Source organism: Falco naumanni, chromosome 5 (assembly GCF_017639655.2).
Source record: "Falco naumanni isolate bFalNau1 chromosome 5, bFalNau1.pat, whole genome shotgun sequence".
Lineage (NCBI taxonomy): Eukaryota > Metazoa > Chordata > Aves > Falconiformes > Falconidae > Falco > Falco naumanni.
Window position 1 is genome coordinate 6,511,912 of NC_054058.1, and position 21,883 is coordinate 6,533,794.

Sequence of the window (21,883 nt, forward strand, 5' to 3'; positions counted from 1 at the left end):
CCCTGGCTCCACGGCCGGCTGGAAGAGGCGAGCCGCGACCCTGGTGAAGAGCTGCAGGCGTTGTGCAGGGTTTCATTTACATGCTGACAGTCACATTAGAAGAACCTTTGGAGAATACAGAAAGAGGGAGCTCAGAGACCGCCGCAGACTGTAAATAATTCCCCGTGCCAGGAGAGCTGCGGTGGCAGCGCGGGCGGCAGCCGTGCAGGTGCGGTGGGGGTCCTGCCGCCCGCGCTCCCCTTCCCCCTGCCCCACCAGGCACAGGAATGGCATGGCTACGGTCCCCTATGCTGGATGCGATTTGTAAGCGAGCCAGCAGGCAGAATAGCCAGGAAACATCTCTACTGTAGCCGAGGAGAGTTAAAACCCTTTAGGAAACAAAGGAGAGCTGGCAAAACCCACTGGGAGCAGCAGCTCCCCTCCCCGCAAGGTACAAGGCAGCCATCCAAGGGACTGCCTGTCTAGACACAATTACAGCACGCCTGAGAAACGGACTGAAAAACACCGTTTAGCCCCAGCCGCCCCCATTTCTCCAGGCAGACGTGTCTCCCAGCTCACAGAGCTACGGGAGCCCAGATGAAGCAGCCGCTGTGCCCGTGTACCCCCCAGCCCGCCCAGCGGGCTCGCAGCTCAGCAGGCACGCGCAGCCCTCCTGCGGCACCCCACACCGACTCAGAAAAAAGCCCCTGATCTCCTTCCCCCAATGTACCTGGGGCTCCCCAGGGTCCGTGCTATGTGCACCCCACGTTGCACACATCAAGTTTGCTGCTCCCACCTGTGATGCTGCTCTCTGGGGGCTCCTAAACAGCACAAGCCACCCAGGTGTGTGTGTGCACCTCCCGGTGCCCTTCCTGGAGGGACATGGGGGACCCTGACAACAGCTGCAGCTCTGAGGTGCTTTTTTTTTAAGAGCATAAACCACAGAAATCAACTGGATTATGAACCTGCTGGTCAGAATTAGAGGTTTTTCAGAAGAAGTGGTAAGAGCCTGACTCAGGGCTGGAAAGGACAGCCAGCCAGGCACCAACCTACCCTCCACAGCGCCTCTCAATCTGCATCCTTTCCTCCAGCTGCTGTGCAGTAGCCGCAATGGTAGAAGGTATTTAAGGTGGGTACCAACCATCTGAAGACAGCCCACCCCCAGCAGCTCTCAGGCACTCACTCCTGCGAGCATGGCAGGCAGAAGCAAGCAGAGAGCATCCCCATAGCTCACTGCCACCCCTTCACAGATCATAAAAATTTCTATTTAGGCTGCTGTGTGGTGGTTATGGTAACTACTTCCATGGCTTACTTGGGTGCAGGTGCAGCAGGAGATGTCCATTGCAGAGCAGAGCCCCACACGTGTCCCATGGCTCTCAGCTGTGTTCTCAAGGGCCACAATGCAAACTTCAGGTCTGGCAGCAAAACCATGGGTTACCCAAGTTACTAAAACCTTAAAAGGTACCAGGCACCAAACTGAAGCCATCCAGAGCGAAAATCAGCATTTCTTATATTGAGTTTTGCATTGTAAAACAAAGAGAAGAAACCATGAAACACTCCCCACCATCAGAGATAGCAGCGGGCACAACAGGCACCAGGTCACGCAGGAGCTTTTAAGCAGGAGAGCATTAAGGCCCTTTGGGCAGAAGGCAGAACAATCTTCCACGAGGGAAAGCCGCCTGCTGGGAAAGCAAGGAAATGATGGAGGAAGCAGGTTTCACCTGCTGGCACTGCCCCGCTGCTCTGCAGGTGACACTGCTCAGCTGACATGCTCCAGCACACCTTGCAGCAGCTGTTGGACATGTCATCTTAACAATCCCAGCTGCAGCCAAACATCAAAAAACACCATTTGTCAGACTACAAGGATGATGCAGTCTTGCAGAAAACCTTGCTTCCCCCAGGTAATCCTCCCTAGACTCCTCAAGGGATGGGCAGAGCAGCTGCTCGGCTGAGCTCAGCTGGAGCGAGCAGCTCCCCCTTGGCAGGGAGTACCCCTGGAGTCCCTGGCATTGCAGCCTCTGAGGGGGATCAAAGTGACACGGTTCCCCAGGCTGGTCCTCTGCCCACAGCTGGGGTCAGCCCAGCTGCTCGGGCTAGCAGCCTCTGAAAGGGTCAGCCTTACACAAGCTGGAGTCTGGCTTGAGGTTATCGTGACGCAAAGCCCTGTCTCAGTGACCTGTCTCCATCACTGTTACTGACACGATGGTTTTTGAACAACGTCTAATCAACGCCAGTATTTCAAGGAAGGATCAACAAGCTGGAAGCTGTTGATATGGTGATGCTCAGAAAACTAAAAATAGGAATTGCAGACACCTGGAGGATGCTGGTACCAATCTGATCAGCTTCAGCCAAGTGTGTGATGGTTTGCTCGTGAAGTGATGACAGGTTCTGGCAGCCTTCAGCCTGCAAACACTCCTGGCTGTGAGGTGTCTCATCTCCCAAAGAGAATGGGCACATCGGTTCTTTCTCAGACAAATGCGAGTATCTGAAATCTGAATTTGCCTTGGAGTGAACCATTGGGGTGGACTTTTCCTTAATCTAATGGTAACAAGGAACTAACATAGTTGTAACCTCCTGGTGGTATCTTAGCACCTGGCCTGCTGCCTTAGGAGCAAAGGTAGGTGCACAAGGCTGCCGGCAATTCAAGGCATGAGGGATTCGAAACAGTACTTCTTCAAAGTCAGCATCAGCTGCCACACCTTGCTGAATGACATTGAACAGGAGGTAGAAGAAATGTGCCAGACCAATCCTGCCTTTCAGTCCTAAATGCTACTGATCCAGCTGTGCTGTTACTCTCCAAACAGTCAATCTCAGCTCGAGACAGACCGGTGACTTTTCTTGTTCTGCTTTCCTGGAATCACTCATGTCACCCTTCCTTCAATAGCTTAAAAAAACCCGCCCAAATGGGCAATTTTAAAGGAAATAAAAGGGCAAGGAGCCCCAAAATCCGATGGGGACCAAGCCTTCAGCACCAGAACAGGAGCCCATCAGCTTTGGTGCCAACCACACCTTTCTCCAACAGGGATGCTCTTTCTCCCAGGCCCAGGCAAGGAATTCTCCTGAGCCTCCTTCAAGGTTCTGGCCACACATCACTGAATCTCTTCCTGCTAGACACTGGTCTCATCTCGCTCCCGAATGCCTCTGGAAATGTGAGGCAAAGAAAAAGAAAACCCCTAGAGCTAAAGAAGAAAACGAACATAATTAACAATTAATTTCAGTATAATGATTTAAGCTTCTCAGCGAGACAAGCACCCGGCTTCTGTATGTTTGGCAATGTGGGGAAGACCCTTCTGGTTCCCTGCCCTGGGGACTCTTGTCAGTTTTAATAATTTTTACCCTGCAGCTGTGAGCATGGTGAATCGAACAGCACCAACAAAGGCTACTTTTCACCGGGCAGAAGGACACTTACTACGGGATTCCCCTGAATATTTTCGATGGCGCTGGCTGTGGGGAACAGGGAGGTCAGGTATCAGGAGTGAGTGCAGCACTCGGTCCGCCCTCAGCCCCAGGTCTGAAAGCCACCAGCGTTACTCTGTAGCCTTTTGCCTTGGTGAGGAGGAGTACAGCAGCCATGGCTGAACTTCCTGAGCCACAACAGAACGCTTCTTCCTCCTCAAGACATGTGCAAAACAAGCGATGTAAAAAGGCACATGTCGGTGTCTTCTGCAGCTTGGTGTTGGCAATGCTACACGTGGACATACTGCACAGCTCCCACTCCTTTCTTTGCTGGCCTTGCCAAATCCTATTCATCCTGTTTGCCTATGCTGGTTCCTCCCAGATGCTCCATCTCCTGCTCCTTTCCTTGAAGATGCTGCATCTCTTTGAAGGTTTCGGCTGCCTGCCAGTCTCTGTGTTCTCTCCCATTCCAGTTCACTCAGATTTGTCTGAGGAAAGCATCTGGCTTTCCTAAGAGTTGGTTTCCCCAGCCGTTTTTCGGCACACAGTAGCATTAAATTTGACATTACATCGTAGACGGTTCCATTCCAGCCTGGGAAGGGCAGTATAAAAAGCTCAGGACAGACTGACAGCCTCTGCTGACTTCCTGCAAGATGTTGGCTACATGACTTCAATGGCTCCCCCGATTCCCTCATCAAAAGGCAGCCAGCCGTCCTCCTGTGGAAGCGGGGAGCAACGAGCACAAAGCATAGCTAGAACGCCACTTTCATGTCACACTTTGCAATACATGTCTGATACCTCAGAAAGGCGATCAGCTCAGGAGCAGAAGGTATCACATGCAGAGCACTGGAATGGGTCCAGGAACTCCGGCCAAGGACCTTGAGAACACTCATTTCTTTTGTGAAAATCTGTGCTGGGCCATTACTTCTAAGGCCGTAGTTTTTAGACCTTTTCTTGACCACCAATCTGCAAATCAGCCTGCTCTGCAAGTGGGACAGGTGAGGGACACCTTGTCCTGTAGAGCTGTAGGCATGAACCACAACCATTGCCTTTCCCAGTGCACTGGGCATCCCCTTGACCAGAAAATGCTTTACACAGTAGCAGGGGAATAGGAAGACAGAAAGCTGGCTAATCCTGAGCCGCGCAGAAGATCTGGATGCCTCTAGTTATCATTCCCTTACGTATGTCCCCACTACATAGCTTCTTAAGTTTTCAGGCTGAAGTTTGAAATAACCCCTTCTCACCCAAACCTCTTCCTAAAGAGCTCGGCAAGATGTTCAGACACACAAAGAGCTGCCAAACAGAGAGGCTTTCTCTGAAGTGTTTGAAATGATGGGGAGTGAGCAAGGCCAGCAGCTGGAGAAGGTACATCAGAAGTGTGAAAAGAGCATCCCACGGTGTTGCACCTTCAGCTGACCAACCTAATTAAATCGTACAGACGACAGATGCAGAAGCAACCAGGCAGTTCATCATCACCTCGCTGCGAGGCAGGGAAAGTATATGCCACCCAGGAAGAGACTGTGCATTCTTGACAGACAACATTCACACTGGCAACATCAAGAGGGAAGCAAGACCATGCTGCTGCAGGAAGATGTTAACCACTTTTGTGCCAGCACCAACTTTGCCAATCTAGATCCAACTCCTCAAAGAGATTTAACTTAATTGTCTTTTGGTTTGAAAAGTCCTATCATGCCTACAGGATATGCTTAAGGCAGGATGGTAACATGCTGGAACATCTTTAATAGTCTTTAATAAAGAAGTAACTGCTGCATTACCAGAAAAGAGATGAGGTCCCTAGTGAATTACATAGATCACCCCAAATAAGACCATTAAAGTGGTCTGCACCATCACCTATATTGTGCACGCCTTCCATATCAAGGAGGAAACTTCTCTGAAATTACTGAGAAGGTTTAACATTTTATTGGGGTCCTTTGCCTGCCAACTCAGGCTACAAATCAAAAATCAACAGGATTCAGGAAGAAAAAAAAAAAAAGCTACCCAGTGCTTAAAAGCGTCTCCGAAACACACCGGGAACTGATTTCTCTATGCATAAACCCCCAATGATTTGAAAGCCCTCTGGACCTAAGAGATGTAGAAATAAATTGAACACCCTGCTGGGACATTTCCAGCCTTGGGCAGCTCCTGCGATCCTATAGAGCCACAGAAAAGCAGACCTAGAAACAGAAAAGACTTGACACAGCCTGCCATGGACCCCGTGTCTGAGTAATTTAGAGGATGGATGGGGTAGGTGAGTGTGCGGGGGAAGAAATTACATACCTGAAGGAAAGGAGAAAACATTTTTGTGATAAATGAATTTGGTGGGTTTTTTTTCCTTAACACATTTTAAAGCATATATTTGAAACTGCTAAAGGGTCTGCAATATTAAAATAGCTCTGAAAGGGGTAAGTGACTGAGCAGAATACCAATGAAGTGGTCAGAAAAGTATTTCAGATGTGGCCCTGACAGTTATTGTCATCAGAAACAGAGGAGCATGAAAGATTTTTCTTTATCAAGGGGAGGGTTACACTAGAAGTTGCTAAGGGAAAGATGTTCAAGGGTCTAATGTTTTTGTAACACACCATCTCTTTTGCATTCTGCTCTGCTCCCTTGTATTCTGCCATTCGGGGATGGATGGCAGTCAAAGATGTTTTTGCTGTCTCTGTGCTAAGTTAACAGCACAGAAATTTTTCCACTCCTGATTCATTTCAATTTTCACTTCTTGGAAAGTTTAGTTGTCTTTCTGTAGCTTTCTTCCCCATATTAGGGCAAGAATTCTGTTTCTGAAAGAAATCAGATGTCTGCTTGGAAATAAAATAAAAAAACCCATGAAAAACATTGCTTAATTTTTACTATGTGAACTAGGAGGACTGACAGATTGAAAACGTGTGTAAATACAACACATTAAGGCTGTTTCAGGGTTAGTGCAGCTTGTTATGTGTTTGTTAGATAATGAGTAGATGTAGTTAGTCAAATTTTGCCCATTAGGAAATTGCGTGCTTTGTGCAGCTCTGGGACACACACACACGCACGCACGAGCTAGGCAGAGAACTGCAGCAGGAAAGCCTGGTCGGTACGACTGGAGAACGAACAGGAACACAGTACAGGACAACTGGAAGGTCAGAAGGAAGAACAGAAGGGTTAATGAGAATGACACGTTAACTGGCACTTAGTTTATGAGGTCACCAAGACTCCAGTACAGCTACATGCAGCTTCTCAGGACAACCAGGTTGGGAGACAAGGAAAAATGAGTAAATCCTAATGATTCATACAGGTGGGGCAGGATGGGGAGACTGATCACAGCTAGCTCCCAAAGGGTACAAAATGGCACTTCCAAAACTAGCAATAAGGCTACCAATCAACGAATGCAGGCTACACGAGGACGTATAGCCTTCCACATCTTCACAGAGCATCCCTGACAGGCCTCTTGAACACAAGCATCTTGGTGCCCGAGTGTTGGGCTGACTCATACATTTTGGTGATTTTGAGCACGTGGATATGAAAGCGTCAGCAAATGAGACATTTTAAGATGGGCACTGTCTGTCCGTGTCCAACGTCCCGTCCCCCATTAGGTTTTGCACTGACATTTGCAACATTGTAGAAATGGACACTGCAGCAACAAGCATTGCAAGGTCCAACACTACCACCACATCCTGCGGTCCCTCTTGAAAGAAGGATAAAACATTTTTGTTTCATTAGAATTCCCTGCCCTTTAGGGTAGGCAGACCTCACATGTGTATGCAGGATACAGTTTCCAAGTTTCCCAGTGCTGCATCAACACTGACAATCATAAAGTACTTCTTGGAACACGTGTCCCGTATTTTATGTAATTTCTGTAGCTGAACTATTCTCCATAATCTCTGTTTAAAGATAAAAGTAAAGCAGTCTTTGCACCATTTCTTTAGGCTCCTGTGGAACAGGAATATAGTAAGTAACACAGTGGATAAGGCTGGAATGGCAGAAAGGACTCCGAGCCCACTGCGTAGCTGCCCAAGGAGATAGGGATGCACAGGCAGCGCTGTCAGGGATGATAAAACCTCCTTTTATTTTACAGTAAAGCCATTCTGATGTGAGATATTAAAGTTTTACAACATTAAAGAAATGGTGAAGAACAAACTGCAGATTATCCTTAATTGCTTTGTGGTCAGCAACTTTAACTGCAGTATTTTTTAAAATTTAATTCAGGTAGTAGAGTTCTTACAGGGAAAGGGACAGTGTCTTTAACACTTCCAGGTCAATTATGGCATTCTTTTGAAACAAATTATTTGGAGCCCTGCTCTGTGATAGGATCCTACTCCTAGATGACTCACTGTCCTCCGTCAGGCTGCTAGGTCAAGTTTCCAGGAGACATCTTCTTGGAACAGTGCACTCAAGCTCTGTGGTACACCACCTCTATCACACATTGAGGAGCCAGTGTAATTAGAAAAACAATTTTAATTGTTGCTTTGTAACATAAAATGAATCAATCCAGGATTCCAAAGCAAGAGGCGTTAAGAAAAAAGCTGAGTAAGAGGAACATGACGTAACTAAGTCGTATTTTAAAACAGGGAACCACAAGAATCCGAACACCTTTTCCTGCGATACATCTCTTCCACAGCTCCATCCCACGCGGATGTTTGTGTAGCCTGGTATTTGACCAGTGCTGGGACAGCTGCAAGGAGCGGTACTTTCCTGCGCTAGCATGTGGATGATAATGAGTGAAATCTTAGTCCATACAGGTGAAAGGGTACAGAGTAAAAAAAAAAAAACCACACCAACAACTCTATAGCAGGACATGGATTAAACACTTTCTCTTCTTTCTGGCTCTAATGTCACAGGCTAGCACCCCTGAGGCAAGGGCTGTCAAGGCCCGGCTGAGGCCAAGGGCCTCCTTCTGGCCCAGAGAACATCCTGCACTGCAGGTGGCCCGAGAGAGAAGTACACATCCAGTCCCTTGTGCCACCAAACACAGCAGCTCTTCCAGTCAGCTCTTTTCAGGGACAGATGCTGGCAACAGCCACAAGGAAGAGTGTGTTAAGACTGAGGCAGGATCTCTCATCAAGGAGCTCCACGATGGGACAACAATACCACTAGGATTTTCTAGAAAAATAATTACCTGTAATAACCGTTGGGTACGGAATAAGAGTCCCAAACAGCTGCTGAGCCTCCAGGCAGCTGGATTAATTTTAAGTATATGCCCTGCTGCTTCTTCAACTGCAAGTTCAGTAATTCAGTCCTTCCACATGGAAAACCAACAGTAACTGTAAAAGCTATCCATGCTGGTCTCGCACGCTGTTCAGGCTCTTGCATACCCCAAAAATGCACCAAGCCAATTAACCAAAAGGGACATTTGAATAAGATCTTCCTTCCCCACCAGGAAGTGAGATGATCTTCAAACGTCCCTTCAATTCCCTTCAGGAAGGCAGGCGTTTTACCACTAAGCGGTCCAGGGGACCCTGCTGGCAGTACACCTCACACAGTCCCACTGGATAAGGATGTAGCCCGCAACCTCCTCCCTCCTCTGTGAACTCACGGGTCTGGCTTCGCATTTGCTGGGCCTTGAAGCGCCTGCCTGAAGACAAGATTCTTCAGATGATCCAGTTTATTGTCTCTTAAGGCATCCCGTATGGCACTGAAGAAACTGAAGTAGTGCTGGAAGTTGTGCATCATGAGCAGGACACCAGCCAACAACTCATTGGTCACAAGGAGGTGATGGACGTAGGCGCGACTATGCCTCTGACAACAGTAACAGGTGCATCCTTCCAGCAAAGGACCAAAATCATCTTGGTATCTAAGGAGGAAGCAGTGTTGGATAACATCAAGGTAAGAAGACCCATTCAAGCAGTAAAGAATATCCAGTTACCACATGGCCTTTTGCAGGGATCTGAATTTTGAAGTCCTGAATCCAGTGGCTGTAAGATGTGTTGACATCTAAGACCACACTGGCACTAAGGACTTCAAATATCATGCCAGAACTCACTACAGAGCCAAAAGGTCACACATCTGAAGTCAGATGATAACTTTGACTAAATCACAGGTAGCAGCAGAGAGGCCTTACCTGTGCCTTCCCTGACAGAAAAGCTGTAGCACAAGACACACCTCACTAGCTATCACACACTCTGTGAAGAAGGAAGCTATCCAAAACAAAACAAAAACTCATTCCACTGTTCACAAAACTGTATTCCCCTCTACTGTGAGATGGCCCAGTCTCACAAAATGGAGAGAGGATCTACCGAAGCGACACAAATTATCTACTCAAACAGCCTAGAGGCAGCTGTGGAAAAAAAAAAGAAGTACAAGTGGTAACCCCGGCCAAAGTTTTTGTGTAGTATCCAGAAGTTGCAGAATTGCTCTGCAGCTGCCCAAACGGAGCCAGAAAGTAGAGGCTCTCCACAGGTTAAATCTAGCATCTCAAGGTGACCCACGTTAGATGCAGAAGACCAACAAGATCCCCAGACAACCTTTGTGAACGTACTGACTTTCAGCTGGCACAGTTATGACCACAGTATGTCTTCTGGATAAATGATCCATTGATCCATGGATAAATGCAAAAAGATAGCGCTTTCAGCCATACACTGTTGCCTGATAACAAGCTAGAACGATTGTCCCAGACTCCTCCATGCAATGTCCAGAAGCACTGTCTTCAACACATTCATGTTTTATGACGTCTCCTATCCAGCTACTGACCACATGCAATCAAATACAGAGGATAAACTCAGCATATTTTGTGGTGCAGTTGCAGGTACCCTCCTCACGAACTCATGTACCTTTTGTCCTTCAGAGGTATCTCAAATGGTGTCATTTCTGGGTCAGCTCTGGAAATTTCATCCTGGTCTTCTTCAGCACCGCCCTTCTCCAGGTCCTGGGTCCCATTTTGTTTTAAAACTGTTTTAAATAAAGACAACAGCCTTTTATGGACAGACAGCAAGGGCAGAGAAAGGGCAGCAACCTTACAGCAGGTATTCCTGCTACTCTTGTTAGATGAAAACTGCCACAAGTTTCCAACATTTGTGGTAAGCAACTGTGTTTCTTTGATTGTCATAGGTTAGTTAACGCAAATACAATTTTAGAGGATTAAAACAGCAAGAGACAAGTGAAAACTAATCTACTAAACCTAATGAAGGGTTAGAACTGAAACAACAGTGTAACTTTTTGCTGCTCTACTGAGCTGAATTCTTAATAAAATGTCAAAAATATTTCCAGTCTGAACTGCATGCTGAACAGAATGCAATCACCTGAACAAATTGGTTTTATTGAGATTTTTCTAGAGTACAGGCAACTCATTTGCATTCAATCATTCTACTCTCTATGCTGTCATCAGGCTCAGAGATTTAGATGCTTTTTTTGAGGTTGGTAGCACTAATGCAGAAAATTTAGATTCCACCTCTGCCTTTCTGGCAGTCTATCTTAAAAATAAAAAAATCAGCCCATAATTTTGTAGGTTTGCATTTTTAGGTTTGCTTTAAGCATAAGATGTATCTGGAAACATCAGTATTACTGTCTGCACAATCCATGTCTGCCGAGTGTCAAACAGACACAGAACCAAGAAATTGCCCTTACCCAGAATGTTATGATTTAAGAATAAGGTGAGACAAGGTAAAGAACAACAAACAAAGAGAAGGGTTAAAAAACCACAGCAGCCAGCACAAAGAAACAAGATGTTCCGTTCTATTCTATTCAGCTGGTTTTGAATTACCCAGGCATGAAGAGCCGATAGGTTCTACCCAGGAGGAGAAATGTAAAATGTTTTTCTGTATTAAAGACATGTAATATGCCAAAACAAAATGGTTGCTTGAAACACATTTGATAGATGCTTTAATGGGTGATACACATGCTTCCATCTCACAGCGTAATGAGGTGATGAGTTATGAACATCTTTGTTTTGATATGAACTGATGAATGCAAGGACAGAGGGAAAAGCTTCCCCCAAAAATGGATCCCTAACTTTTGTCAGCTAGAAAGAAGAAGGGACTGCAGAAATACATTACTAAAACAGACATATACTCAGTTAATTCTAGAGATCAAGTATTTTAGATCTCCACTTATCAGGTCCAACTTTCACTGTTAACAGTAACAGAAAATTTGCCAATGGTGTCAAAAAAAACCCACCCTCTATTCATTAAGTATTTAAGAAATAATGGAGTATAGTTTGGCTAATCAGACATCAGACCCAAGGTTGAGGCCTCAAGTTTGCCTCACGAGGTTTCACACCAAAATGCTCCACCTTCAAAAGCAACACTTGACAGTGTAATCCCAGTGTTTCCAGTGGTTACTGCGCTTATTTCAGACATGAAACCCCCAAACATAGATTCCTCCAAAGCATGAACTACACTTGCCACAATACTGGCTGACACAGTAAGAAATTATCGTGACCACCAAGAAGCCTACCTGCTGCTTCAGGATCTGAATGGCAGTCGTAACTGAAAACCAGGGCACAGCCTCGCTCTGTCACTTGGAAGGGAAAAAAGCTCTCAAAAATGTCCACTCCCCTTTCAATGCACTCAATCACTTCATCTGGTTTGCCTATGCCATGGATGATTCTGTAAGAGACACGCAAGAAGAAAAATCTAGAATATTCCGAGTAGAAGAAGCAAGCAGGCACCTGAAGGAAGAGGTACGTGCAGTATGTGTAGCTTATCCCTGCAACTGCTAATCAGAAGGCAAGTGGGTATGGCAGTCACCGCTCAGAATCCTGCGCGCTTCCACCTCCCCATCTCCAACCTAGCCAGTACCTAGCAGGCTTTTCTTTATCTGCCATGTGGAAGACAGCAATAATCCCCCGTTCACTGCAGAAAAAAAATAATCAATCATTCTGTTAATTATTTTGGAAGTTTTTTGGTTTCTTTCACACACACATGAGTTCACTTAGATTCAAAATTCACCTAGTATCTATGCCATAGAGCAGACATTTTCCTTAGTCATGTTTGTGCTCCAGGGGAAACAGCACTTTCCAGACACACGGACCCCTTTGCTGGGTAACTGTTTAGGGGACAGTCTAAAAAGACTTGCTCAAAAGCAGCAGAGACAGCAGCAAACAGCTGGTCAAAGATAGAGTCCTTCAGGTGACTGACAGACATATCATACAGCACTTGGAGAACTACCTAGAGGAGAATGCACTAGTAACAAATGTCACTGAAAAGAGAAAGTTCCTTGCTTTATTCTTCCCTCCTCTTTACACTCTTACCTGCTCAAATGATTTATCCAGAAACCTGGGCTGTAACATCTCCTGGGACATGGCATTAAGAGCCAGGAAGAGCCCAGCTGGATTGCTATCAATGGTAATAGAGATCCTGCTGTTAGCCAGATTTAGCTGGCAGCTTCCCTGAGGGCGAGTGAGGCAGAAGAGAATAGAGCAGTGCCTGCTCTCCTGCAGGTGCATGGCTGGGCTGACAGCAGTAGAAGCTAATGTAGGGCAATGATCTAAACAGATAATTAGGAAAATACACAGGGGCTGATAAATGAAGTCACAAGGTGCCATTTTTAGTCACTTTTCTAAGTACTCCAATTAAATTGATGAGCACAGAATAAGGACGGGAGAAGTTTACAGCCTAAGTGTCTTATGTTTCAGGCACTCATGGCAGGGAGAAAATGATACTCAATAGCTAAATCAGTAGCTCTGCATATATGATCAAAACCCTTGCTAAAGCTTATCTCTGCACAGGGAAGGACACGCATTTGTTCTTGCAAGGGTTCTGATGCTATTGAGAAGGAAAATAAATTTTACCAAGAGACTTCAGCATCTTTAGGTACGTGAAAGGACTCTCAAGAGCACATTCGTAAAATCATTTCACCATCACACAAAAATCAGACGCTTCTTAGGTGAAGCACAGAAAGCATTTGTCTTCTACAGATTTTCATATTGGGATAGAACACAATTGCAAAACAACTTCTCCAGCCAGAATGGCAAGGGTGATCCAGGAAAACAGAATTATCTGAAATTCACTTGAGGTGAATTACAAGAGCCCCTAGGGCTAACCAGCTTTCTTCCAACAAAGAGGTCAGAAATGCTTGTCTTAACCCGAAAAGCAAACTATTTGATAGATGAGGCAGATGCACTGGTAGCCACTAAGGTTAGCTGAGCAGATTGGACTCTATTGCTCCCGGGGGATCTTTTAAGTAGCTCAGCCAGACAGAACGGCAACAACACAGCAAGCCTTCTAATTGTCAGGAAAATTCAAACCCCAGGTATCGCTAAGCATGAACAAGCGGCAACACCAGACACATGCTTTCGCATTTAATTTCCTTTTGAACACCATTAAGTCAGAGCAATGCTCAGCTAGCAGAGGGCAGCAGAAAGACAATGGGGCCCGAGTCACTCCTCAGGAAACGATGGGAAAAAAAAAGCACCCATACCACTTCTGTCGCAGCTGCTCTTCTAAGAGCAATCCATGCAAAAGCCAGCAAGCTCAACCCAACTTTAAGCAAGCCCTCCACTTCTGAACCACTAGCAAATATTAGCACACATTTTCTGGAAGTCTTTATTTACTGTTAGTCATTTAGAAGACTCAAGAAAGCTGCCACTCCTGTCCAGTCTCTGGCATGGATCTAACAGGCATAACTAACAGAACACACAACGATCTGCACATTATGCCAGTCCAAGCAGAGAACATACTTGTTCTGGGCCAGGCTGTGCCACCCCCTGGTAGCTCACAGGCTCAGGCACTAGGGCAGAGTTGGCTGCTGTAAGATCGTGTAGGCACTGGCTAGTTCTGTCGGCACCCCTTTCGGCTCTCCTCCAGTTCAGGCCAGAGAGAACTGGAAACATGACAGTTTTTCTGAGAAAAGGTCCCTGTAAGATAGCTTGGTAAGAATGTTCTTGTTTGAGCTGAACTTCAGGCAAGCCATGGCCTCAGAAGCCAAATGCAAGCAGCACAGACATACCCTACCTGTAATTCTCCCTAAAATAAGTAAAGGTTACCTGAACTAAACCCTTGATGATTCTCTAAACGTGGAGAATACTCAAAGCCACAGCGTGAGCCCAGCTTCAGCTAGAAATTGAGACAGAGGTTGAAGACTGCAGCCTGACAGGGGTAGAATTTATGCAGCCTGGCACACGAGCAGAGCTATGCAATACAGTGATTATTTCCCACAGTCATACTGCACAGCAGCCTGCAGACACTCCTCATGATAGGACAGATGGACTTCTTGGGATGTTGCCCACACAACTTACCTTGGTTTATCCTCTGGCAGTTCTGCTGTGACAGAAGCTATCAGTTTCAACTTGGTCTCTTTGGCCATGGCACATCCCTGAAAACCGTCTAGCAGAAAGCCACCCACCGGTCGCTTGGCAGTCTCCCTGGCTGATCTGAGCCTCTCTTCCAAGATATCTCCACCTTCAATTGCCCCAAACATCACACTTCCTTGTAGTTCCTGGCCCAGGAGAAAGCCACAAGCATTAGAGCACGCTCTGCCAAAGACACACAAGACATCTCACAGCCCAGATTCCAGGTGCCCTGCATTCCCAGGAACTTGCCAGAGCCACAGTGTTTCATCCATGTAATACCACTCCCCACAAAACAGTGTAAGGTAGAAACGGGATTAAGAGAGACAAGATTCTGCTCCTTACCTCGACACTAACTCACTGTGAATTTTGGTGCCATTCTTTCCACCTCCCTATAGAAGGCAATAACCACAGAACATCTTTGTACGTGGCTTTTTATAGCTGGCCCCTCAGCACTACATGTGTCAGTGCAGAATACAAAGCAGGTGCCATTATCCTGGCTGTCAGACACCAGATTTTGAAATTAATTGCTTTTCAGGGAATGCCAGTATCAGCTGCTGTCACCCATTTTCCTTTGTAGTACAGACTCAGATAGTATGTTCCCTTTCACCAATAAGGGGGGAATTTTCAAAGCTGTGGGAAGAAATAAAGAATAGAACTGGCAAATTTTAGCAAGTCTCCCCTCACTTGGAACTGAGGGGGCTTCAGAGAAAGAAGATGGGTTTTCTCAGTCTGAATGAGAAGATCCTACTTTGCCCATGTATATAGCATGAAGGTTAAGTGGGGAAAAAAATGCACTGAAGTCCAACAGTGGAAAAAAAATCAGGAAAACAATGCCCAGGATGCAGCACAGACTGAAAAGCAGCTGCGGTGCTACTGCCCTGATATTTCAGGGATCTTACCGGTGATTTTTCTAGCAGCTGAAGACATACATCCAGGAAGGAAAGTGACCTATCCACAGACTTCTTGGCTCTTTTTCTGCCAGCTTCACCAGAAATAGTGTCTCCATCAGAGATGCACTGGAACCAGTCTGGCTGGATGGCCCGCTGGATGTCCATGAACTTGGAAGCTGTCACTTCCATACGCCCCGAGCTTCCCCACAAGGACACCGTCTATCAAGGAAGAATAGGGATGAACACTAGTCACAAAGGTTAACAGATCTTCATGGTCAAAGGGGAGAAGGAATTGTTCTGGTGAAACACCAGATACTGGAACGATACTTCATCGATAAGTTCTCCAGAAGCACGGCTCAGATAATCAGCTGCACTTGGCACAATGAGTGAAAGGAAATAAATAACTAAACTGGGATTTCTGGGATACTCTTTGGTGAAACCATCACACTCGACACAGCGACTTCTCCACATGTTTACAAGTCTCTGAGATAGAGCAGCTGGCCTATCATCACACAAATTAGTGGCAGATTTGGAAAAAAAAAAAAGAGAGATTTAATTCTCATCAAACTTCTGTTGTCATCTCATAAAAAGTGGCAAAGACTGCAATGGGAAATACAGCTCACTGGTTTTCTGTACCCAATGCAAACCCAAAAAACTATTTCCTCTTCCAAGCAGTGAATTCATACCATCCATTTAAATATATCTGTATATATAAACTACACAGATATAACCAGGAAGAATACAAAAGGTTGTTAGGCAATTCAATCTCAGAATCCGATTTTATTTTAGGCCCCAAATCCAGCCACTTAAGAAGCGATTGAAACACCAAGCACAACTTTCAAACCAAGCTAATGTAAGAAATGGCAGGTAACTCATTAGGATTTCACACAAAGTCTTCTCAGTCTCTTCATATGCTTTCCATTCTGCGTACACACATGGGTCTCCATCTTCCTTGTTACCATGTTACCCTTGAAAGATTTTGATTTTAAAGCAAGACAAAAGCACCTGCATAGAGAGGTTATGTTACCTGAACAGCTCTGGGCTGGCAGATGTCACCATTCAATTCACTGAACATTTAGACTCACAAAACATTTCTCCAGCCACTGCAACTATGCACGCTACCACGTTTATTCCTATTCTGCAGAATCTGTAATTAACCTGTGAGTGCAGCTTGGCAGTTGCTTTTGTGTTGTATTATTGTTACACTTGCAACATTGCTGCTCCAAAATTTTAAAGGAGTATTCAAGGAGGTTAAGTAATAGTCTTGAGCCCTTTAGAAGTCAGCTCTTTTCATCTGCAGCTCCCTTAGTGCTTTCTTAAATGAGGAACCGTTTTCAGCTACCAGAAATAGCTTATAGCTTGAAGTGATATGTGGACTTTTTGGGATTTGAGGGTTTAAACACATTCTCCTAGCCTATGCCAGACAGACAGATTAAGCAGCACAGTTCTCATGCATACTAATTCACAAACTGAATTCGATCAGCTGATGCAAAAAATATGAGCAGAGTATTTTTTTTGGTCTGGTCTTCACAAAAACTAGAAGGATTGCGCAAATCAAATACACTACGTATCTGTTGTCCATCCATCTCTCCTGATTACTTTTGGCCTCATCAGCTAATTTCACTAAATTTGAATAACAAACAGACAGAAGTCTCCAAAGTAATAATAATTTTGTAAATTTCCCATAAAAAAAAAAAAAAAGAAGAAGAAAAGCAACTCTAAAGGAAGGAGATCCCAAATTAGCACCTGCAGAGCAACTGGAACACAGCAGCTGTATGTTGTGCTGCAGCAGCATGTTGGCCAGTTACTTCCTGCTGCTTCTTATGTGAGAGCATCGAGGAACAGCTGGTGCAGGCAGGCGGAGGAAAGTCAGAAGTGATTAAGCCAAAGGGCACAGAGTGTAATCAAGTCTAGTTACCTTCATTCTGCTCTCCAGGGGAAAAAAGCCGCTTTAATAAATAAAATAGCCATAAGGCCTAGAGAACTGAGCATTACCCCATGATCATTTAAATCCAGCCTGTGCCTGGTTTTCTGGCACAGAATCCACAGCTTTCTGTCTCACTGCTTTCAAAAAGCTTTCCTAAGTATTTGTTAGCACAGAGCCAGCTGCAGAAGGCCTTGCAACAAGGTGATAAAAATCTCCACCAGCTTAAAAAAAAAAAAAAAAAAAAAGTCAAATCAAACCCGCAACGCCCAGGCTTAGCTCACTGCTATCACCTCATAGCTGCACAATGATGAGACAAGCTTCAGGCAATTCCTTCCCTGCAGAGACAGGACTCAGCCTGGATCCCAGCAGCAAAGAATACACACCGATAGCTGGATGGCAGTAGCTCTCCTCTGTCGTTCAGTGACCTTTCACCAAACCTGGCTGTACCCACACAGGCCTTGGGACTGCCCATATCTGAGCAGGTACCAGGAATGGCCCCTCCAGGCCAAAGCTGTGGCAGGTAACAGGTAGTGCGGGGACCACACAGGGAAGGTGGGTGCCTGTGGGATGGAACAGGCAAACATCCACAATGCTACGCACTCCTGGATTGCCAAGCCACCTTCCTGCAGGAATACTAAGTTCTTCCTCTTTGTTAGCCTGTAGCAGACTGTAAATACACACGTAGGAGTTCAAGTTTGTTGCTTATCAGTGGCATCACCATAAGCTTGTACAACACAGAAGCTAATACATATGTATTTTCTTTTACTACCATATTAACCGCAACAGCATGGGAGTCCAGAGTTCCCCTTTCTATCTGAATTGCCACTTAACTGTTCAGAGAGCACACTGAAAAGTAAAAAGTGTGCAGCTTTATTTAGTTGGAGGTATGAGCACATACATGATATTCTTTTTTTGTGCAAAGATTTAATTTTCTATAAAGCATAACAAAAAATATTGTGGCCTTCTAAGCACACGCACATAGGTGAGGGGAAGACTGACAGCTTTCTTTTGGGAACTTTTAAGTGGCCTCTTTCAAGTCTTTATAGTTACTGTACCTTGTTAGTGTTGTAGCCAGATGGACAGGGAGTGACCGGGTCATGAAGGGAGCAGTACAGCACCGTGTCTGGCATCCCTAGGAACAGAGCGACAGACAGAGAGTAGTTTCATGAACCAAAGCTAATGCAAAGATGTGGTTTGTAAATTTGCAGAAGGGAACAGGGTATTCTCCCACTGACAAGTATATCCATTCTGACAAAGACAGTATTGTTCATTCGATCCCTCAACACCAAAGGTGGCAGACTTTTTCCCCTTTTACTAGCTGCAGGGAGGAAGAGCGCAGCATCAGGACAAACCACCAAATAATAATACCCTTTGGTTCTGCAGCCTACATAGCTCCTTTGAGATTTATTTATGTTTCTTCTTGATTAGTACTCCTGCTACTAGAATTTGGCAGACCCAACAGCTGACTCCCTTGACCACTCACTAATACACTGGAGACATCTGACACTTGACATAATCTAAACCAAGCAACAACCTCAAGCCTAGAACTTTCAAGGCAGGACAACATACAGTGAGAGAACAGATGAGCCACAAAAATTAGAAATCTATCATCCCTGCCAGACTGGAGATTTCAAATACCAGAAAGCTAGACAGTATATCTCAATGTCATACAGTTTTCACAGGTCGTCACTGAAATTGGTGAAGCCTCCAAGAAGTTTCAGATAAAGAGACTTTCAATCTTTCTTGAAGGAATAAGTTGTCCAAATGCAGTCAAGGCTTACTAGAAGTTGGGGGTAAACTTCCTTTGGACATTCAAGCCATAACTTTGCTTATATAGTGAAATGCTTGTCCAAATTTTGATGTGTTTTTTTTAAAAAAAAAAATAACCAAGAAAAACTTGGTGTCTGTATATAGGAGAGAAATTATTAAACATTTTTTTTAAATTATAATAAATTACATTATTTTATACATTCATAATTATGTGCAACTAACACATACGAAACATTCATAAAATACTTCAGCTTTGACACAAGCATTAGCAACTCAAAAGTTGTTTTTTCTTGCAAAGTCCGCTAGATTCCACATACAAAGAACTGTCCTTAAATTATACACATTAAAGACATGCCATCACTTCGACAGGATTTACAGGATTTACCTTACACCCAATGTAGCCCAAGATCTGCAGACAAACAAAACGTCCCAGAGATGCTTGCTGACTGGGCTGATCATCCTCCAGTTCTTTGAGCTACCTCCCCAGACATAAATACAGGCTACGATACACATATTCACACAGATGTTAACTCTGCATTCGCTGTGCGTTCAGGTTCCTTCACCACATGAGCCCGACAACAGTGATCTTGGCTGCACAATGCCTGCGGTCATTTACTGCTCTGATACGACAACCATAGGAAAAACCAAAATAGTCACAAACACAGGAACTGCTGCTTTACTCATTCTTACCACCAAGGTGTCGAGGTAAAGACTTCATTCAAGAATTGCTCCAAGAATGGAGTACAGGGACTGATGAAGATCACAATGTCTCGGAGCAGTAGCTGAGCACTATGGCAATGTTGACTGTTTTGTGTTTGGCTATCCATAGGTAAAACTGAGTTTATTTCTAAATCAGACCCTTTAACATGGAAAAAATGAAAGAATAATACAGGGAGCAAGTACAGTCCAGCTGCTAAACTGACAGGAACAAAGAACAGCGGAAAAATTAGCTTCTCCACCTGCTGCTTTAGCTCCTCAAAGCTCCTGCAAATCCAACATGGGTTCTTCTCCTAACACCTTCTCGGAACATCAATAGCTCAGAGGCAGAAGTGTCCACCAGCTGAGACTGATTTAATGTGGGGTGCTTTGTCTGTTTATTCTTCATACTAGATGAAGACCTCCTCTTGGAAATATTTAGATGAAACCAACTATTTTATAAGAATCAAAAAGCCAGCTTGAGCAGATAGATACTCCCAGGAAATGTATTTGAACAGCTGTATGGGAAAGGCCAATTTAATGAGAATTTCTAATTCTTCTCATCAAAATTAGTCAGAAATTGCATCTGGCAAGATTCATTTGCAGCAGTGACTGGGGGCTACAGTAAAAATTCTCTCAGTTCTAGTCTCAACTTTCGGCCTGAGCCCATCCCAGTCAGTGCTGAAGCCCCCAAGGGGAAGGCTGGGTGCAGAAAAAGAGAAATAAAGCAAAACCACGTATTTTTGTAGCCTGTTTGAAGGATTTCTGCCCATACTAGTGACAACACACTACTTCAAGTCTTCCTTAGTGTCACTTTGAGTGAGAAAATGCCTGCGTGTGGAAAGCCTATGCCTAAATCCTTCTGCCTACTGTACTGCCTGGAAACACACCAGTGGGATCCACCTGCATCATCACTCCAGACGTGCAAGCAGACACACATGCTTTACCTATAAATTTTGCAGCTCCTTCTTTATAATCTTCCAGGACATCATGAAGTTCTGCCCTGCATCCAGATACAGAAACACATTAATTAAGCAAACAACTGTGAAGAAAGATCAGTGGTTTCATAACTAAGGCTTCTTTTGCCATACTGATGTGTTGTCTGAACTTGGATCGGTTTAGGCACCAAGAGTTGCCACCCAGCTATCAGGCAGCAAAGCAAGGACAGACAGAACTAAATGCTAGCGACCATCGAGTCACAGCTTATAAGATGCTCAAGAATCACAGCTTACGTGCCAGGGGAGCCGTAATTCCGTGGCAAAAAGGCAGAGCTTTTACCCACACCGACCAGCGACCACTAACTTGCTGGACAGCATGAAGTCACGCAGTGACTTTCTGGGGAGCATTACTAGTGCATCACTCGACTACACTAGTTAGGGAGGGGAGAGCTTCTACCAAGCTTTATGATGTTAATTTTTCCTTTCAGTTGCCACTTACCCAACTCGTTTTGAGAGTTAGCTCTGTCTAAAGCTGGTTGTTCTGCTGGGGAGAAGGCTGTGAGGTCGCTAAGAGGGGTAGGGCAAAACACGCTCAGAAACGATGCCGCCCTCTAGGCCTCTTGACCTGCTTTCCACCCAGGCACGCCACCTCCCTTCGATGGGGTAGCAACCGACCTGGACACGGGGCCTTGCACCGGGAAGGCGAGCAGCCCGCCCGCCCCCTGCAGCGCCGCGGAGCCCCCCACCCCCCGCGCCGCGGTACTCACAGGGCGGGCAGGCCGAGCTGTGCCACGGCCGGGACGCCGCCCACCTCCTGCAGGGTGTCGTGGGTGAGGTGGGGCGCGGAGCCGGTCCGCGTGTAGAGCAGGCAGCCGGGCAGCGGCAGGGCGGCCGCCCCGCTCCGGCCCAGGCCCGCCAGCACCCCCAGCCGCCCGCCGGCCGCCCCGCACAGCTTCACCCTCATGGCGGGCCCCGCCGCGCGCTACCGGCGGGCGCGGGGCGGGGCCGGGGCGCGGGGCGGGGCGCCCCGCCCGCCCCAACCGCCTCACGCTACGTCATCAGCCCGCGCCGGCGGGAGCAGCCGCCC

General features: G+C 45.9%; 1 protein-coding gene across 2 annotated transcripts; it reads right to left on the reverse strand.

The window, feature by feature from the left end:
* Nucleotides 1-7,788: 7,788 nt before the first annotated feature.
* On the reverse strand, nucleotides 7,789-21,765 carry QTRT2 (queuine tRNA-ribosyltransferase accessory subunit 2). Of its 2 annotated transcripts, XM_040596793.1 has the most exons (8): nucleotides 21,564-21,765; nucleotides 20,806-20,861; nucleotides 18,448-18,524; nucleotides 15,475-15,684; nucleotides 14,522-14,721; nucleotides 11,740-11,891; nucleotides 10,119-10,236; nucleotides 7,789-9,142 (listed from the first exon to the last, which is right to left on the reverse strand). In XM_040596793.1, exons 1-8 carry the CDS (start codon nucleotides 21,758-21,760, stop codon nucleotides 8,881-8,883), a joined length of 1,272 nt encoding a protein of 423 aa, XP_040452727.1. In that variant the 5' UTR covers nucleotides 21,761-21,765; the 3' UTR covers nucleotides 7,789-8,880. The 2 variants fall into 2 exon arrangements, with proteins under 2 accessions (XP_040452727.1, XP_040452729.1); XM_040596795.1 differs by lacking the exons at nucleotides 20,806-20,861; nucleotides 21,564-21,765 and adding an exon at nucleotides 19,853-20,759.
* Between the last annotated feature and the right edge of the window lie 118 nt (nucleotides 21,766-21,883).